This window comes from Eucalyptus grandis, chromosome 8 (genome assembly GCF_016545825.1).
Source record: "Eucalyptus grandis isolate ANBG69807.140 chromosome 8, ASM1654582v1, whole genome shotgun sequence".
Taxonomy (NCBI): domain Eukaryota; kingdom Viridiplantae; phylum Streptophyta; class Magnoliopsida; order Myrtales; family Myrtaceae; genus Eucalyptus; species Eucalyptus grandis.
In genome coordinates, this window is record NC_052619.1 from 57,852,843 (window position 1) to 57,872,269 (window position 19,427).

Genomic DNA, 19,427 nt, shown 5'->3' on the forward strand with positions numbered 1-19,427 from the left:
TCATGTGTATCATGATAATCGTTACAAGAAAAAGCAATTGTCGCTGCCACCTAGAGTCCTAGACGCCACCTACCCCAGGTATCCCCTTCCCTTGATAGGAAATTTTGTCCATTCCTATTCTAAACTAGTAAATGTAGAAGTGACAGACTGAGTTTCCTCAATTTAAATGTTAATTTTGGTGTTCTTTTTTTCCTTTTTCGCTCCACAGTTATCATGAAAAAAATCTGAAGAAAGAAGTTAAAAAAAAAAATCCTAAATTATACTAATCATGAAACATTTAATTTAAATTTTCTTTTGTCATATCAAAAACCTTAAATTGATATCCTATTGACATATTTATCCTTTGTTAGGGTTTTGTCAAAAATTTGACGTGACATTATTACTGTGACAAGGGCACTTTAGAGCTCGTCACTCGGCCAATGCTCGGCCACTCTTGTCCATCACTGTCCAGTCCACTGTCGCCTGGACCCTCAGCAGCATTCATCGACCCTTGCTTGACCACCCGCCGGATCTGGCCATGGCAGCCGCGAGCCTCGCAGCTCGAAGCCTTGGTCTGAAGGTCTGCGAGACCAAGGAAAGTATATCCTTATCCCTTTTTTTTAACAGGTTCTACAATCTTTTCTGTCCTAAAGAGGCCTGTGGAGGGTTAGGAGATTTCGTGCTCCGCAATGCTTTGACCAGGAGTGACGATAATTTCAGGTTCTCCAATAGGATCCTTTCGATCAGAGACCGCACTTTCCTTCTGCATTTCCATCTCATTCCTGATGGCTTTCCTAGAGGCCTGTCGAGGGTTAGGAGATTTCGTGCTTTGAAATACTTTGACCAGTTGTTACAATAATTTTTGGTTCTCCAATGGGATCCTTTTGATCAGAGACCAAACTTTCCTTCTGCATTTCCATCTCATTTCTGTTGGCTTTCCTAGAAGAAGAGGAAGAAGGGTGACTTAAATCTTGTGGATTGCACACCTTCCCACCTAAATCTCGAACCAGTCGTGAATGGGTCACAAATGTCCAAAGGTAGTTTTGAAAGGTAAACCTTCCTACATGTGGCTGACCCTCAGGGCAAGCTTCGAGCTCGGGCCACTGTGGTGATGACGAGCTTCAAAACCAAATTCGACCTTGAAGATCGCCGCCATCATGGCCAGATCTGGCGAATGGTCAAGCAAGGGGCCAACCAACGCTGCTGGAGGTCCGGGCGGCAGCGGGCAGTGATGGAAGAGTGCCAAAGAGATTTAGCCAAGCAATTGCAAGCTTGAAGACCATGACCAGGAATTTTTTTTTTTCTTTTCAATTTTTTTTTCTCTTGATGTGGCTACATCAGCACCACTTGTCCTTGAAAAACATTAATAATGTCACGTTGGATTCATTGATTTTTAACGAAACCTAACGGAAAGTTTACATACCACTAGATTTATAGTTTGGAGTTTTTGGTAGTTTTTCCCTAATATGTTAATAGGCAATTCCTTGACTTTTGCCCATCTTACAATCAACCCACCCTTCATTTTCCATCTCACTACGTTCACGCCACGAGAGTTTTGACCCCATTATTTTCGGAAAATTCGTCGCTACGCCTGAGGAATTTATTAATGAAAACTGTCGGTTGAAGATAAGTGTGGTGATCCTATTGTCCTTCTCGATTCGCATTGGGATGGGAAATGTCTCCCTCCCTTCTATATTCAATACTCAAGACATGGCTGCAAGTGCCGCTAATTCAAAGACGATGGCGTTAAGGTACGTATATGTTCATGTCTCAATTCTCAAGAACAAATTTCATCACGTCAAGTTTGTGGTGGGATTTCTTTTGATGAGGGATTCGACCGTGTGTATGATCTATGGAATGATTAATTTTTTATTTTATAAATTTTGATTTGATTTGATTTGATTTGATTTATTTATTTTTTGCAAGACATGACTTTTTTTATGTTTGCAAGACAAGTGGCAAAGCCAATTATAACCATGGTGAATCGTGTATGACCGTCTGCCTATAATCTTAATGAGATATTACGTGGTTGTTTGCTCTGACTTTTTGTTCTTTTGCAAAGCTCGTCTTACGGAGTCTCAATGCATGCACATCTAAATGTGGTCCAAGTAGGAGTGAGCATGGTTCCAGGGTGAGCAGAGTAAATTTTAGATTCCAAAAATTGAGGAACTCGTTTTGATGGGAAAGTTCCAAATTATAGATAGGTGGAATTTAGAAAGTTTTTGTGCTTTTCTTGGTCCATGTCTTCACACAGTCTTGTGGTATTTTATGGTATCCGATGATGAGTATATAATCTAGAATTAATAGTCTAAGCTTCTATTTTATGACCAAGATTTCACTTTGTTAACGTTTCATATTCTTCATGTCAAATTATAAGTTGTGGTTAGTGGATTGTAGAAGTAAGTGATGGTCATTACATGTAATGATTCATTGCAATTGTTCAATTAATAATACAAGTGCATTCTAGGTAAACTCTAGAATTGATCTTGAAACTTATAACAAAGTAGGTTCCGAGTTTCATGGTATGCTTGGTAACTTCCGGTTCCAAAAATGATGAACATATTTAGACGGATAGGTTTTAGGTTCTAAATAAAACTTATACATAACTTACAACCGTTCACCCTTAGATCCAAGGGTGTTGAACATAAATGTAGAGGGAAAACTACAATTTCAATCGTAAATTTATCATACGAAATTCAATGTAGTTATATATATTTCAATCATTTCAGTGTAGTTTTAAATTTTTCAATTGTTTCAATGTAATTGTAAATCTTTACATGAAATTTCATTCCAACCCTTCCGGTCAATATTCGCTTTAAATTACTAACATGGAAATCCGATTATGATTGGTTGTCCTTATGTCACAACCAATGATTGGTTGGTTAATGTGCGCTGATTTTTTTGCGCCTTTTTTTCTCTAAATTATTTTTTTTTCCTTTCCTTTTCATTTTCTTTCCTTCTTTTCTGCACAACCTCACCATGTTCGGCCAAAGCTCCCGCATCGCTGCCCACTGTTGCTTGGACGTTTGGCAGTATTCGTCGACCCTTGCTCGCAAGTGATGACAAGATTTGCCTGGTGGTCACTAACCAACGGATTAGTGAACATCACCAAACCAAAGAATGCAGGCCTCAGTTGTCTAGTCTTGGGCTCGAGCCCCATGTTGCGGCCGAGCTGGAGCCGCCAACACTATGGCTCGATGCCGATGCTACGATGGAGCTCGAGCCCTTTAGATCTAGGGGCTTGAGTTCAACACCATGGTAGAGGTCGAGTTCTCTAGATTTAGGGCTCGAGCTTGATGTCCCAATGGAGCTCGAGGTCGTCCAGCTCGACTGAGATCTCAGGACGCTAAACTCCAAAGAGCAAGAAGAAGACCGAGTCATAGTAGTTCAATTATTTGATTCTACATTTGGCAATGAACGAGGATAAAGCAAGAAAAGATAAATAGTTACTAGAAAAAACAAGGATGAAAAAGAATCTGAAAATTGACCAAGTTACTCAAAACTATGTCTTGTCGAGTAAAACTTATTCACGTTAAATTGTTGACTTACCACGTATGATGGGCGGCGATAATGGTAAAGTTATGTGAACAGTTTTAGCCGAGAATTGATCAACATGATGATTTTGAAATTTTATGCAAAGTTTTGGTGGCGAAATAATCGAAAGGTTTAGGAGTAGAAATCCGAAAATTGACAATTTTCCAAAGTATCCATCGGGCCTGATGAGCTAAAAGCCTCTTCCAACCCGACTCGAGCCCGCTCGTTGATCAGGCGAATGCTTGTTTCCTGTTCTCTCGTCATCTCCCTCGATGTGGCAGGCATCCTCTCCATTCGTCGCCAAAACCATTCCGGCGGCGGCGGCGGCGGCGGCGGCGAGGCCGCGCTCTTTTCCGGCGCCGAGTGCCCGGAGGAACGCCAATTCGACGGCCTCTATCTCCACCGAGGACGTTGCGGGTGCAGCACCGCCTTTTCCGGCCCCACTTCAAACGCCGAAGTCCGATGCCATCTCCGCTCGCCAGTACCGCTCTCTGGTTTCTTCGCCCTCTACGCCCGTTCGCGCCCTGAAAGATTTGAGCTTGCGACCTTCTCCTGAACTGGGTCTTCTCTCTCTCTTGTTCGTGCTCTCCATGGTAAATCTTAATCAAACGAGCCTAGATTTTGCCAACTCTTTGGAACTTTAGTCGGGCTTCCGCGACTTGGGTCTCTCGGATTTTCACGTTTGCTTTCGTGTTAGGCGATCGGTTCGGTTATCTCTTTGGCAATCGTGTCCATCCCGGCCATGAGCGTAAGTGCACGGTACCTGTTTGATAAAATGCTCGTGAGAGCAGGAGAGGGTTTCTGTGTTTGCGGAAACGAATCTGAATATTTAAGTGGTGGAATTTGAAACAGGCGTTTCGGAGATTAGCGACCTCCATGAATGACCTGTCCAGAGTGGCGTCCGAGGAGGTGCCGGGGACTCTGACTTCCCTGAAGCTCTCGGGCCTTGAGATCAGTGAATTGAACCAGCAGCTCAGCAATCTCAGGTACATGCCATTTCCAGTTTCCGTTGTGTTCAGAACAAAGAAGATTGAGGGATGACCTGGGCAATTACGGTAACTCGTTTCTCATTTGTGTGCTTTGAAGGCAAAAGATCTCTGGCAGTAATGGGAAGAGAGAGAGGGGCGGTAAGCCTAGGTCTTCCCGGAGGAGGAATTACCCTTTTGTTTGACTGATGAGTACAGGTTGGCTGCTTGATTCATGCTTGTGTTTGTAAAGTATACAGCAATGTGAGTTTGATGTGTGTAAATGACCTCAAAAGTCATCCCCTTAACTTAGAGAGGCTGCAATTGCGATGAACTTGGCTTGCTTCTGCATTAAGTCCTCTTTGTTGAGAGGTTGGACTCATAGCAAATAGTTAATCAAGTGTTCATATATAATCCAGTATTGGTGAACGCTGCATTCAGAAGTGGATTTTTTTTCATAGATCTTGTGTTCATGTTGGGGAATTCTTTCCTCAATCCACAAAAAGAAGTTCGTCAAAATGATCCTCAGTTTTGTGATTCCTAGTGACATGAGAACACCGTATGTAATGGTATTGAATAATCTACAATCACTCGTGAGTTGATTTTCGAAGCTTGTGGGCACTAGCATGCACCGTGGTTGGTTTTATTTTACCACGCCAGAAGTACGTGGTCAGTATCTTAGTAGGACTGCACTGTACTTACTGTGTATCCCAAACGATCAATTAACATTTGAACTAAGCTTTTCTGCTATATCATCCATTTTGCTGGTTGGTTCAGTAGATTAAGATCCATACCGCAGCCTCACATGTAGCTGTGTGACGACAACATTTTGCCTACATTTCACTTTCAACTCAGTCAGCAAAGAACACTGGCCACATAAATGGAGTACAAGTCGTGGGGCTTGGCCTTGTAGCGGGGCAAACAACCTCCATCAGAACATGGTGATGTTTAGCCCCAGCAAGTACTAGCCCCGTCAGTTGAGTGTTCGATATTTTTGCTGAGACATGTGGTTTTGTTATTTGCACATCCATAATTGTTTGATTCAAAGGAACTCTAGTCATATAACGGGCTCGTACGTTTGGGGTTTGATCCCCACAGTGAGCTGCTGATCGTATGTTGGTAGTCAGAGTTTCGCGTATTTCTTGAGATTCTTGTCTGCGTCCTTCAAGTGCTCAGGGACCGGCATGTTGCTGAGGAGAGTAACCCGAGACGACGACACCAAGGATTTGCTCTCGGAGTTTTGCGGGTTCACCTTCCATAGTTGCACCTCCCACACCTGCTCCAACACATTCATCAGTGCCCGTGATTTTAATCGGAATCATGCGAAACTGGACTATCTTAGAGTAGAACTTTTTAACGCGAACTCAGCATATGTAAGCCCACATGTTCTAAAGCCCTTACTTTGTCCGGGCTTTATATCATTCAATGGTTGATATCGAATGTGCTCACGTATGAAACAGCGGAGAAAAGAATCGACTAGGCAAAACACAACACAACATCCATTGATCAAAACCGTTGCCTAACTCAGTTTAAGATATTGCTCTGTTTTCAGTCCCAACTAGCAAATGGTTAGCGTCGGTCCACTTTTGTTAAGAGCAAAGGCTGTACTCATCTAGTCGGGACGGGCCTAGCCCGGCAACTGTTTGTCGATCCACCCAAATACGTATGCAGCCTATGCAATCTTGATATCGCCATAGTCGATCACAGTTCAATACGTATAGATGGCAGAAGCTATTGTCCAAGTTGCAGTATGTAGACCTTGCCGTGTATGGCAACATTTGTATATGGTCAAACATGAATTGCTACTAAACACCCTAAATCCTCTCGAGATTTATCAGTTCAGCTGGTGAATTAGCGAGAGAGGAGGCGAGGGGAGGGGACGGGGGAGCTGACCTGAATGGTCTTGCCGAGGCTGATGGGGGTGGCCTCGGCGCGGACGAGGTCGCCGACCACCGCGCTCTTGACGTGGTTGATGCTCAGGTGAATCCCGGCCACCCTCTTGAAGCCGGAGGCGACGTGGGCACCGACGCTCGCCATCCCCTCCGCGATCATCGCCGACACCCCTCCGTGCAACACCTTGAACGGCTGCTCTTTCCCATCCCGGGACGCCCCGCCCGACCAAGACGATGAAAGGAAAGGTCAGAGCTTTAGACCATGCGCGCAGTCCGTGAGCTGAATTTGATCGTCCAAAAAAGACTATGTTCCCCACGAAAAGAAGAAGAAGAAGGAGAAGCGAGGGTAACCTGACAGCTCTTGGGGGAGACGAGGATTTTGCCGGTGACCCTGTTGGCGGATATGTCCTCGAACTCGAACCCGACCGCGTCGAGGGGCGCGTCCACCTCCGCCGTCTTGGCCTTATCCATGGGGATCGCGCTGGACGACAAACAGAGTCGCCGCTTCTTCTTGGGTACCGATCAAATTCGAGCTCCACCACCTCCGTGTCGGCAGGCGAAAGAACCGGAAAAAGGGTCAACGATGAAGATGGGTTCTGCGAGTCCTGGAGAGCACCGGCATGTCTGGTGGTGGCCTCAGTTTTGGGATGGAATTGGTGGGCACGAGGGGTCCAAAGTCCAGAAGAGAGAGAGAGAGAGGAAGAGATGGGAGTGGTGGTGCTGGTTTTGGTGGGTAGGTGGGAGAGGGCGAGGGGATGAAGAAGGGGCCCGACCATTTTTTTCGTGGCCGCGGCCCTCATCTCGTTATCATCTCCAACAGCTGCCGGCCCCCACCACCTACCACCTCGGCCAATCAAAGGAGGAAAAAGATGAGACCGTTCTGCCAATCATCCATCCGCGAGGAAGACAAATTCCTGCCCCAACAACATAGCAGGCCGAATATAAATCTGCAGAACTCTGGCCCTAAGGACGGTTACAGAGCAAGAATTTTCACCATCTTTTCACTCCTTGTCACATGAGTTTTTGCTCCGTCTGCCCCCGGACCGGAGACGGGTGAGTCTCGGCTGTTCGATAGATCTCGACGCGAAACGATGGTTGCGGCCTATTGCTTTTCGATCCGACTGTGAAAAGCCTAAGAGGCTCAGCATCTCTTGTAGACTAGAGAATAGAATTGCCCGCCTACTTAAGAATTTGTCGAGTACTAACTTTTCTTCGTGAAAATCATTTGCATTGGTATGATATAGTCAAGTGAATCTCGTCATTTTCTTCTTTCCAATTTTTAAAGATTTATAGATATATAGGTCATCTCCTAATATGCGGTCGATGAGAATATTTGATCGATTGGTGATATTACTCCAAATACATCACGTGATAATTGTGTTATGTTATTCATTTTTAGACTGACAAGATTTACTTATTGTACTTTTACCTCAAGTTAACGAGAAAATTTTGAATTGCCTCCTCCTCATCTCCTTCTCAATTTAAAAAAAAAAAATATATTTTGAATCACACCCGAGCTGAATTGTCACGTTAAATGTTAACTGGACCATGCAATTTTAGGGACTAAATCCGCCCGATTAAAAGAGCTATAAGCACTAAAATTGAACGACGAAAAAATTTTAATAAGGTCTAGCTTTGAAACCGCCCTTCATAATTTTTAAAAAGGATAAGCCAGTTATTCGCAGAAAAGTCCCCCTCGCTGCGGGTATTCCGGAAGCGAGACAGTACCGTTTTGAATTATTTTTGCAGGTCTATTTATAATTAGGCTCCTTGGGTTTGTCTTTTCTTGTAATTGAGGCCTCTTTTGTCGGGTGCATTAAATTATAGTCCATTATCGTGCGTGCGTGAGGGACGGTCAACCTAAATACGTGGTTGACACGATTAGGGCCGGTGCCTCACCTACCTCACCCATCCAAGTCCACGTGCTCGAGTTGTTGAGCATCTCATCAATCGACAACCTTTGATTAACAATTATCACCTCATATATTGTGTCAATTAGCATCAAATGATTCAATAGCTCCCTTATCAAAGTATCAACTTATCTTACCTCTTGTCCAATCCGTCACAAAACTCTGATGGGTTGATAAGATCACGTCCTTTATTTTCATAACTAACAAATTCCAGGTTTTTTATTTTTTATATTTTTTATTTGTCTTTTTTAGAAGCGCGAAATACCTTTTAAGTGTTTTGCATCATGAAAGTCTCGAAGTCCGGATGCAATCGGGATGAAGTCTTTTAAGGACTTGCTCACATCCAATCTTACGGAGAGATCCCTAGCCACTATATTCATCGAGGTGTGAGAGCTGTCTCTATCCTCTGAATTTTATGTCGGGGGAAACCTCCAATAGAGGCCGACAACAATTAGCTGAGCTACCCCCACAATTGGAGCGAGCTCCATCACTTTGCAAAGTATCTACTCATCTACCCGATGTACAACCTACCAAAACCTCTCTTGCCCCCTCACGACATCCACACGTTGGGAAAATCACCAGTTTAGTTTTAAATGTATTGTATGTATACCAATTTAGTTTTAAATTTGTTTTTATCTTTGTTAATGTAGTCTTGAATGTATGCACGAAATTCCAACGTAGTCATTTTGGCCGATATCGTTTGAAAATCACTGATGTGACGGTCCACATAGAACATTATTTTGAGTAAAGCCATACATGTTAGTGTGCTGCTCAGAATGGCTGACGACGACTAGACATCACATCAGTAATTTTTGGCGTCACTTAGCCGAAAGAACTACATTGGAATTTGCATAGGATTTAAGACTGTATTCTTAAAATTAAAAAGTTTAAAATTGAATTACCATCCATATAATAGGTTAGAAATTGACTTGGTAATTACTCCCCCACACCAGTGTCTCCATGCTAGTTAAAAATAACTGAAAATTCGATAAATTCTCAAAATCTTACCTTAAATAAACTTCCTAGAAATCAACCGTTTTAACTTTTAACGAATTGCTTGTTGTGTTTACAAGAGTTCCTCAAAGGACAGAAACTCGGTTTTTATTTAGTCATTGGGAACGCAATTGAATAACAAATAGTAGCAAAATGCGATACGCAGTACGACTTCAATGACCATTGGCAAAACGAAATTTACCCAGATAGTATTTGATAAATCAAGATTGTCCAATATAATTCCAAAAAAAAAAAAAAAAACACATTGTCAAGGAGAAGGAAAAGTCCTTGTCATTCCAACTGCCTACCTAATTTCATTCACGACCGAATTGAGTGCAACAAGGCAAGCATTATAATTTTCAACAGTGCGCTCGAAGATCGCGTACTAAACCTAAGTTGGGAATAATTCACCCTAAATAATTATTTTCTTAGCATTTTATGTGTCATAATGCGTCATAATCGCGTAAATCGATATCGGCTCATGCATAACTCTTTGGTTCATAGGAACTAAGATAATACAAATATATCCGGCCTGAACTTTCAAGTTTGTTCATCGCAGCGAGCTGCTGATTGTGTACATCAGCAGTTAGAGCTTAGCGTACTTCTTATATTTCTTTTCTGCGCCCTTCAAATGCTCGGGGACGGGCTTGCTGCAGATGAGAGTAACCCTAGATGACGACACCATGGATTCGCTCCCGGAGCCGTCCGGGCTCACCTTCCATAGCCGCACCTCCCATACCTGCTCCGACACAATTCATCAAGACCGACCGATGATGATACAGCTTCGAGCCAAGATAGACCGGACTATCTTGGACGAACCGGTTTTACGTGCACTCGATGCATGCGAGCCGACTTGTTCTCGGCCCCTAGATGATGCGTGCATCACACCATTTAGTGGTCGATATCAAATTGGGTTCGCACATTGTGCAAGAATGTCTATTTTAACGGCGGAGAAAAGAATCGATCAAGGCAAAGTACGACATCGGTTGCCCCGAGCTGTTGTTAATTTAGTTCGAGACGTCGCTCTGTCGTCCGTCCGAACTCCCCCAACTTGTGTTCAGAGCAATGGCTGTACTCACCTAAGAAGCAGTACCTAACCCATGTTGACCCTACGGAAAAATACCCCGATTGGCTGGATCTATTTGGGGGGAAGGGGCGGGGAGGGGCTTACCTAGGCCAAGGCGGTCTTGCTAGGCCTCATCCTTGCCAGATGGTTGGCCACCGGCCAAACTAGAAAGAAGAAAAGGGAAAGAAAAAAATTCAGAGAATTTATTAAAAAAAAATGTAAAAATTGTCCACACTAACGTTAGCCGTATCACGTGGTCGACATTTACGTTAGTAGTTTTTTTACCAAAATAGGCTGGATGGGCTTCATTAGCAAATCGTCAAAATGTTTAGGACTTAATTTGCTAAATTAAAAGATTTAAAACTAAATTTACACAAGTATAATATTTTCAGGACATTCTTAGTAATTTTCCCACTATACAATGGGGGTAAAGTTTAGGAATCATTTGCTTAATTTTCTTTAATTCTAATGAACATGATAGATTACGGGAATTCTCTATCCTCACGCACTTAAAATTTGGTCTTGAAAAGACATGTTTGACAAATCATAGCTTATTTTCGTAGCTAACACAGGGAAATTGTCTAAAAGTCATAAGCCTACTACATTTTGGCTAATTCAATTATAAATCTTTCAATTTTATCAATTAGATCTTAAAATTTTCGATAACTTGCCAATTAAGTTTATCGGGTCAATTTTGGTCAAAAATAGGTGATGTGGACAATTTTTGTAATTTTTTGTTTTATTTTTCTTTGCCTTTTTATTTTTATTTTTATTTTTGTGGGTGCCGATTAGGGGTGTGCAACCAGATCGGGTATACCTAGGAACCGGACCGGCCCACCCGAAAAACGGGGTCAGGAATCGGTTCCCGTTGAAACTAGTTCCCAAAATTCAGAATCGGGTCCGATTGATTATCCACCTCGGAACCAGTTCCTGAATCGGTTTTGGAACCAGTTTGGGAACTCGTTTTGTAAGTATAGGTCCAAACTCCTATTTTTTCCCCTTAAATTCTATTTTTACTCCCGCAATCACACAGCATTTTTCCTCTTGGCTCTCTCAAACACGCACGGCACTCCTCTTTCATCATTCATCTTCCTCACTTGCTTCTCTCCCCCATCGGCTCCCTCTCGCACCGTCAAACGGACGGACGATGTTCGCCGCCACCAAATTCTTGTGTACCACGTAGATTGGCTCGCATAATTTCTCTTTTGTAGGAGGAGTTATGCTTGCATAAATGAGTAGCTTCATGTAGTAGTTGTAGGAATAAGATTAATATTAGACCCTATGTTTGGTGCTAATTATTTGCCTTATGATTTTATTTATTATAATTAGCTCTGTGGATCATTAATTTTACATTTAGTCAAAAATTTCATGTATTTATTTTTTATAAGTGCTTAATATTTCGATACAAATTAGGAGGATTACGTTATTTTCTCACATATTAATATAAAATTCAAAGTCGTATAGGATATCGGGAGATTGCAAAACAAGTTCCAATGGAAACGGGGTTGACCCCGGAATCAGACCTGAAAAACAGGGTGGGTCGGGTACAGAGTCTAATGCAAATGGGGTCGGGTATAGAGCCCAGGTCTAAACCCTATCCATCCTGGACCCGATCACCTCTAGTGTCAGCAAAGGTCACTAACAGCCCTCACTGGCCAGAAAGGTCTCCCTAAACTAAGTGAGGACCATCTCGTCCACACCTAGCAAGGGATGAAAGTGACTCGCTGACATAGAAAAAAGGGCAAAAAAGAGGGAAAGGAGAAATAACAAATGAAATATAGCAAAATTAATAGAAGCTTTTTAAAAAAGAAATTAAGAAGTTATAAAAATTATCCGTGTTAATATAAGTGGTGCCGCATAAAACGGATGTTTATGTCAGCAATTTTTAGCTAAAAGTAGTTGAACGTGCTCAATTGATAAATTGATAAATGGTTTATGACTCAATTGACAAAACTAAAATGTTTTGAATTAAATTGATTAAAACGCAATAAATTTATAATCTTTTGGACAAAATCCCTGCTAATATAATATGACAATTCATGAACTTTAACAGGCCTATCAATTTGCACACGGCACGCTTCCTAACCCAAGATTCTCGTCTGCCAACTCGCAGGCCAATTCAACTCCGGACAAACCAGTCATTAATTACTAGCCAGTTGCCTTGCACGGGCACATCTGAATGTGGTCAGACATGGATCGCTGCTAGACACCCAAATCCTCTAAAGATTCATGATTTTAGCGGTGAGTTAGTACCGAGACGCGAGAGAGGACGGAGGGAGCTGACCTGAATGGTCTTGCCGAGGCTGACAGGGGTGGCCTCGGCCCGGACGAGGTCGCCGATCACCGCGCTCTTCACGTGGTTGATGCTCAGATGAATCCCGGCCACCTGCCTGTAGCCAGACGCGACGAAGGCCCCGATGCTCGCCAGCGACTCCGCTATCATCGCCGACACCCCGCCGTGCAACACCTTGAACGGCTGCCCCCCGCCCCCACCGCCGACGTCGAAAGAAAAGACGAAAAGAATTTCAGATTATTTATTCGATACCCAGCCCGTCGGAGAACTCAATTTCCCAAAAGCTGTTCGAGAAAAGAAGGAAGTGTTACCTGACAGCACTTGTGGGAGACGAGGATCTTGCCGGTGACCCTGCTGGCGGATATGTCTTCGAGCTCGAATCCGACCGCATGGAGGGGCGAGTCTAGCTCCTCCGTCTTGGACAGAGAAGAAGAAGAAGAAGAAGGGCGATCCATGTTAAAACAATATAAAATTGATTGGTGAAACTTTGAGCAAGGCAGGTTGCTGGATTAGAAATTTGATTGTTTGTTAGGGCTCTTCTTTTAAGAAGATTTTGATTTACGGTGGGTTGTAATGAAGACAAAAGGAAATCCGCATGATTTATGTCGGGCTATGTTTGGATAAGCTATCTTTGGGCAGGCACTGTAAATGCTTTGCCACTAAGAAAAGGAGCTCTTGTTGAATTTTGTCAAAGTATGTAGGTTTCAATATTTGTCAAAAGGATGCTTCCCGAAGACTCGATCGCTGTTGACTAATTCAACACGTGCTTTTTTGTTCACATTTGGGTGCCTAGAATGATATGTGCTTGGGCTGTTCGTTTTCATCGTAAAATGCACCGTAGGCTTTCCGCTAATCATGCAGGGACGTGAGGGTGAGGGTCGTACGTCTATCCAGGTTAACAGGAAGCATTTCACGAACAATTTCTCCTCTCAATTTCGTGCGCCCTTATTCCAAAATTCCGAAGTTTGTATTGTTCCGACCATTCAGGCTTTTGTGTCTCCAGATCACACTCTTTTACGGGGTTGTGGGATTTGATTCACCATGCTAAACCAATTGAAGCTCCAGGTTTTAAACAGTAGGATAATACCAGAAAAGGGTAAAAGATGAAGAGATAGAGAGAGAAAGTGTGTGTGTGTGATTCTGGTTTGGGGGCCTCGCATGGGGATGGTATTTGGTAGGCCTGAGAAGCTTAGAGTCAAGAGAAGTGAGTGAGAAGACGAGGGGATGGGAAAGGGCCAACTGTCCTTACCATTTCGGCATCTCCAAGCGTCCCCACCTACCTGGCCAATTAGAGAAAAAAGACATCGACTCTTTCTTTCGTGAAAAATCTGACATTTAACGTAATTTCAAAATAAATAATTATATTTTTCAATATTTGACTAATATATAAAAATGAGTTTTAAATTATTTTCTGTCATTTGAAAAGGAAAAGCTGCATCTTATTTTCCTGAATAAACAAGCACTATTATTTGGGCGCTGGTGACTTAAGCATAAGCAACTGGGGAATTGGATGTGGGTACCGAGATCTTGGACATAGCCTATGTGAATTTGAGCTTGGCTTCAATGGACCTAGGCCTAGGCGCCAGCGACCCAAGCATGGCACGTGCACCAGTCCTAAGTTCATAGACGTTGAGTCCTAGATCTAGTGCCCAAACCTAGCTCTTGAAGCTCGAGCGCCATCCACAAAAATTGAGCATGAGTCTACACCATGTCTGGGTCCCTCTTTCAAGGCATTACTCAAGTCCACTAAGGTCAGGCCCAAGACCTCGAGAGTGGTCCAAGCTTGGGCTCAATGGACCAAGGGACATGGGCCAAGCCTCCATGGACTCAAACTTTGGTGCTAGGGATCCAAGCACAAGCACTAAGGTCTTAGGCCCAACTTCCATGAACTTGGGCCTTGCCTCGATGGACCCTGCCCAAGCACTAGAGACACAGACAGAAGCACTGGGGTCCTAGCCTTAGCTTCCATGGATCTAGACTTGAGCACTAGGGACCGAGATACGAGCACTATGGTCTTGAGCCTTGCCTTAGTGGATCAAGGCCTAGACTCCACTAACCTACGCCCGGGATGCCAAGAAGCCAGGGCATGGCTAGCAAAGTCTCAAGCCCTCAAACATCAAGGATCCAAGCAGGGCATCGAGGTCTCAAGCCTAGTCTCAATAGAATCAATTGCAACCTTTAGACCCAAGCTCGCTATCAAGGACTCGGGAATGGGTGCTAGGGTTCCTATTTCTAAGGGGAGAATTTTTAGTTTAAGTGTCGATAATTAGTTATATTTTGAAAAATAATTTTTGAATTTTAAAGAGAAAATATTTTCTTGAATTTAAATATAGTATTTTCATTGACTTATTCTCTTTAACGATTCAAACATTGAACAATGAAGAAAATATTTATAAAAAAAAATGGCGAAATAAATAGAGCCTAAAAGTTTGCTCATTATGAAAGGGAAAATTTGCCCAAACATTATGGACCGACCTTGCTCGATGTTTGGAACATAAAACTTATCCACTCCGTAATTGATCATCCTAATATGGGGGTGCTAAAAAGCCGAGTTACTCGAAAGCTCGAATTGGTCTAGTTGCTATCTACAAGCCCAATAATGTATGGAGATGAGATTTGGATTACTCGATAAGATGTCATTTGGTTCAACGCGGGATTAGTCGGGTTGATCCACCGAGACATTCTTGATTATGGTGTTTCGAAAGACTTAGGGATAGACTTGAAGAGAGATTGAAGACAATGTGGCTTAGGATCGTGTCACTTAGGGTCTTTTAAGGAAGATGCAATGACCTAATTTGTAGATAAAAAAGAAAACTATTTTTCACAGTTTTATTTTTAAAAATCGAGAAAATCACAATATCGCCTGTAAAAAACTATTACAAATTGATCCAAAAAAGGGCTGGGCTTTCGACTTTCCTAAAGCTAGCATTCGGTTGAAAGGGCGGTCCCATGAATCTTTTCAGGAAGATGGGCATGGAAATCATTCGAAACAAGGCAAGGTTTTTCTTTCCCCAACATGCTCGTGAAAAATCATGAGGATATCACGTTAGCTGACATTGATCTCATGTCTGCTGCAGAAGGTCACCCTGTGGAAAAAGGTGCATGCGGTTAAAAGGAAAATTATTTACAAATTTTAGTACTTAAGAGACCATCTAGAACATGGATTTCCACAGTTTTGACTTTTGTCATGTGAGTTTCTCTCTCCAACCGAGACCAGAGAAGAATGGGATCTTGGATTGAAATGTAACAAATCTCAACCGCTCCAAGAGTAATTTATTTGTTTTCGATTCAATGGTGAAAAGTGCCGGAGGTACAATGTCTCCTATGGACCATGGATCACCCATTTAAGACTTTGCAGGTAGATACTTTTCTCTGTATGGCATTCACTTTACTGTTAAAAAATCACTTATTATTATTATTATTATTAGTTTGTTGATTCTACCTTATTCTTACTCTAACTCTCACTCTCAGACTTATGTCCTACCTCATTGTAAAGCATAGGAGTCGAAATCTACACTTAAAACTAAATCATTCCTACCCCCAACTCTTTTTAAGAATGTAGAGATTTGAACCCCCACATTTCCCTTCCATGTTAGAAAGGTGGCAACTGAAGTTACTCCAGTAGTTTTTTTTTTTTTTTTTATCACTTAAGTGCCACTTTTTGAAAATAAAAAAATCACTTAAGTACCAACTCTATTTTGAGTTGCCAGATTCCAGAACCCGAGCTCGGAGAAGGAAGAGATAAGAGGGCCCTATGGAGAATGTGGTTAGAGCCGCCGGCTCTAACTACCGTCCATGTACGATCCATACTAGATCTGACCAACTTCAAATCCTATCATCCCTACCTATTACTTCTCGTCTGAGCATTAACGAGGGATTGTACGACTTGGGTCTATATGACATGAGCGATCAATAGAATGATAAAGAGAAAAAAAAAATGGGTCAAAAGAGCTGCTGCTCAATCGATTAGTTATCAAATACCATTAACTCTTTGTGTGTTATCAATATCTCTAACACAAATGTATAACTCCCCAAGAATTTTAATTGCGCTTCTATTCATCACTGTAGATATGGCAATATTATAATTTTTTTTTTCGGGCTAACGTGGTTCGTGGTATAGTGAGTTAGCAAATATTAACTCAAACGACGTCGTTTAGAACGTAGTTGCCCCAAATTCAACCTCTCTTCAAACCCTAATCTCAAAATTGGTGAATTAGGGGAAAAATTTAGCCTTTTTTTTTTAAACCCTAATAATAGAGGATTTGGTGCAAAATTAGTAGCTGAAACTCATGATGATGAGAGAAAACAAGGAGCCCTGATGAAGCTTCGGATGCTGCGAAACGAAAAATACTGAAAAACAATTTTGCATCAATTAAACAATGATGGCAGCATCGAGGGACACGACAGTGAGGCAGACAACGGAAGGTTCGGTTTTGGGGAAATGTCTTTGGCCAAATGCAAATATCTTTAGGGTAAAAGGGTTTTTGGGAATACTCGAACGTTTGGCAAATTGCGCATTGGAAAGTGGCTTGTGCAAAAATACTGTTTAGCAAAACTTATTATAAATGGGCTTTTGCTTTTAATTTTCTTTTTTAAATCTGAAAATCAAATTCAGCGGCCGGCGGTGCTAGACGGCTAGATTTGGCTGTCCAGTTGTGACCTCAGGCGACGCCATCGCTGCAACCTTAGGCGCCTGGAGGCACAGAGGCCAGATCTGGCCGTCCGGGGGCCAGATCTAGCTTTCGGACCGCCAGATTTGGTGGCCTGAGGTCGCGCGGACCCAAGCGGCGCAACCTCAGGCGACGCCGTCGCCGCTTGAAGGTGCGACCTTAGACGCCTGAGGTCGTAGAGGCCAGATCTGGCCTCCGAACCGCTAGATCTAGCAGCCTGAGCGAACCAGGCGATGCCACCTGGGTCCGCATGACCTCAGGCGACCTCAAGCGATGCGGACCTCAGGCGACGTCGCTTAAGGTCACGCGGACCCAGGCGGCGTCGCCTGGTTCCGAGCGAACCAGGTCGCCTGGGTCGCGCATTGTGCCACCCCTGGACGGTGGTCATCGGCGACGCACGACCCTCAGGCGGCGGCGACGGTGGCTGCCCGAGAAGCCCGGTGGCTGGGAAGAAGAAGAAGACGACAAGGAAGAAGATAGATGAACAAAGGCGTGGCATTTCCCAAATGCCAAATGCTCAATGCTGTGCCTCCCTAGCTTTCAGCATTGAGCATTCAAAATGCTCATATTTGGGCAAATGAGCTTTCAAAAAATTTGTTAAACACCAAAAATTTTCCTCAAGGGTCTTTGGGGGCCCAAAAAGCCCATTGAGAATGCCCAACCAAACGGCCCGAAGTAGAGGAGGAGGAGGATGGTCACCCTTCCATGCCCATGGCAGAAAGGCACGAGGCGAGGGAGTCAACGGAATGAAACCTCCCACAATCTCACTTTATTCTTAAAAAAAAATTAAAAATTAAAAATGGAGCTAAAAACTGGAAAACAACCTCCTTAACTCACATTTTCCCCTTTCCGCTGATTTCACCCTCAATATTGCACTCCACTAAAGCAAAATCCTTATCTAGATATATTGTTTTTGTTTGTCGGATGGCTGCTTTTTGCTCGGCAGAAAATCATGTGATTTCTGTGTTGTCCATGGAAGGAGTTTCGTAATACCATTGGAATCGAGAGAGGAGAGAAACGAGAACTAGAGTGAAAGAATGAGATTAAGACTCGAAACGACGCCGTATAGTCAAGAAGGGCCAAATCACCGTCCAAGTTGGAATTCATTTTTCATAAAAAAAAAAAAAGCCATTGAAATTTTATCAAAAATGCCACCTCAAATGAATTGCCGGAATTTTTTACCAGAGGCACTCAAATAATTGTTTTTTTTTCTCCAAATTTGACACCTAAGTAAATCGGCGAAAACTTTTGATAATAAAATGAGCGCCGTACGTAACTGATGATACTTTTAGTGTTCTTCTCCCATTTCCTTTATATAGACTATTTGTATTGTTATAACTTTACCAAAAAAAAGAAAAAAACTATTTGTATTGTTATAATATATTTAGGTGAATTTCATAACTTCTTCTTTCCATTTATCAGGACTTATAGATACATAAATTATCTATTGATATGTAGTCGATAAAAAAAAATCAATTGATGTTATTGCTCCAAACACATCACACAATAAATGTGTAATGTAATATGTTTTTTGATATAAAATATTCATTTACCGTACATTAATCTCGAGTTAAGGAGAAAGTTTTGAATTAATACTCGATCGCCCCATCCCCATCTCCACCTGAACTATTTCCTTTTTATTTTGCATATTTTTGAAACTATGGTCATTAGCCACATCTGTAAATGTCGGCGTTCACAGCTGAATTGAATTTCCATGTCACATGTCAACTAGACCAATCAACTCGACGGACTAAATCTATACGATTCGAAAGGGTTAATTCCAAAAAAAAACAAACTTTAGGTCAATGGACAAATATGGCCAAAACTTTTTTTTGTCTCATAAAAAAGCACAAACTATAGGTTGAGGGACAAATCTTACCCCGAACTTTTTTTTGTCTCATAAAAAGCACAAACTTTAGATTAAGTGACAATTTTGGCCAAATTTTTTGTTTGGAAAAAAAATCATCAACTTTCACTTAAATCCTAAATCGCCACCCTTAACTTATATTCATTGATTGTCCTTAATCCATGTGCACTTGTTGACTAACACCATCCATTTTCTTCTTGTTTGAGCCATAGCTTGAAGAATAACAGTGAAACTATGCCATTTCCTATACTTCACTAG

The 19,427-nt window shown here is 42.3% G+C and overlaps 3 protein-coding genes across 3 annotated transcripts; 1 reads left to right on the top strand and 2 right to left on the bottom strand.

The window, feature by feature from the left end:
- Window positions 1–3,712: 3,712 nt before the first annotated feature.
- Window positions 3,713–4,938, top strand: LOC104415308. The gene is made up of 4 exons (XM_010026584.3): window positions 3,713–4,106; window positions 4,211–4,261; window positions 4,366–4,499; window positions 4,600–4,938. Exons 1-4 carry the CDS (start codon window positions 3,786–3,788, stop codon window positions 4,682–4,684), a joined length of 591 nt encoding a protein of 196 aa, XP_010024886.2. The 5' UTR covers window positions 3,713–3,785; the 3' UTR covers window positions 4,685–4,938.
- Window positions 4,939–5,292: 354 nt separating this feature from the next.
- LOC104415309 (1,4-dihydroxy-2-naphthoyl-CoA thioesterase 1) lies at window positions 5,293–7,142 on the bottom strand. The gene is made up of 3 exons (XM_010026585.3): window positions 6,722–7,142; window positions 6,372–6,563; window positions 5,293–5,754 (listed from the first exon to the last, which is right to left on the bottom strand). The coding sequence occupies exons 1-3, from the start codon at window positions 6,839–6,841 to the stop codon at window positions 5,602–5,604; spliced, it is 465 nt and encodes a 154-aa protein (XP_010024887.1). The 5' UTR covers window positions 6,842–7,142; the 3' UTR covers window positions 5,293–5,601.
- A 2,613-nt stretch (window positions 7,143–9,755) lies between these two features.
- On the bottom strand, window positions 9,756–13,283 carry LOC104415310 (1,4-dihydroxy-2-naphthoyl-CoA thioesterase 1). Its single transcript, XM_010026586.3, has 3 exons — window positions 12,944–13,283; window positions 12,624–12,815; window positions 9,756–10,012 (listed from the first exon to the last, which is right to left on the bottom strand). Exons 1-3 carry the CDS (start codon window positions 13,085–13,087, stop codon window positions 9,860–9,862), a joined length of 489 nt encoding a protein of 162 aa, XP_010024888.2. The 5' UTR covers window positions 13,088–13,283; the 3' UTR covers window positions 9,756–9,859.
- Window positions 13,284–19,427: the final 6,144 nt, after the last annotated feature.

Coding starts and splice junctions, on each gene's coding strand:
- LOC104415310 (XM_010026586.3), bottom strand. CDS start 13,087: ATGGATCGCCCTTCTTCTTCTTCTTCTTCTCTGTCCAAGACGGAGGAG. Junction 12,816..12,943: donor TCTCCCACAAGTGCTGTCAG/GTAACACTTCCT, acceptor GGCGGGGGGCAG/CCGTTCAAGGTGTTGCACGG. Junction 10,013..12,623: donor GCCTCGGCAAGACCATTCAG/GTCAGCTCCCTC, acceptor GTGTCGGAGCAG/GTATGGGAGGTGCGGCTATG.
- LOC104415309 (XM_010026585.3), bottom strand. CDS start 6,841: ATGGATAAGGCCAAGACGGCGGAGGTGGACGCGCCCCTCGACGCGGTC. Junction 6,564..6,721: donor TCTCCCCCAAGAGCTGTCAG/GTTACCCTCGCT, acceptor GGGAAAGAGCAG/CCGTTCAAGGTGTTGCACGG. Junction 5,755..6,371: donor GCCTCGGCAAGACCATTCAG/GTCAGCTCCCCC, acceptor GTGTTGGAGCAG/GTGTGGGAGGTGCAACTATG.
- LOC104415308 (XM_010026584.3), top strand. CDS start 3,786: ATGTGGCAGGCATCCTCTCCATTCGTCGCCAAAACCATTCCGGCGGCG. Junction 4,107..4,210: donor TCTTGTTCGTGCTCTCCATG/GTAAATCTTAAT, acceptor CTTTCGTGTTAG/GCGATCGGTTCGGTTATCTC. Junction 4,500..4,599: donor CAGCAGCTCAGCAATCTCAG/GTACATGCCATT, acceptor TGTGCTTTGAAG/GCAAAAGATCTCTGGCAGTA.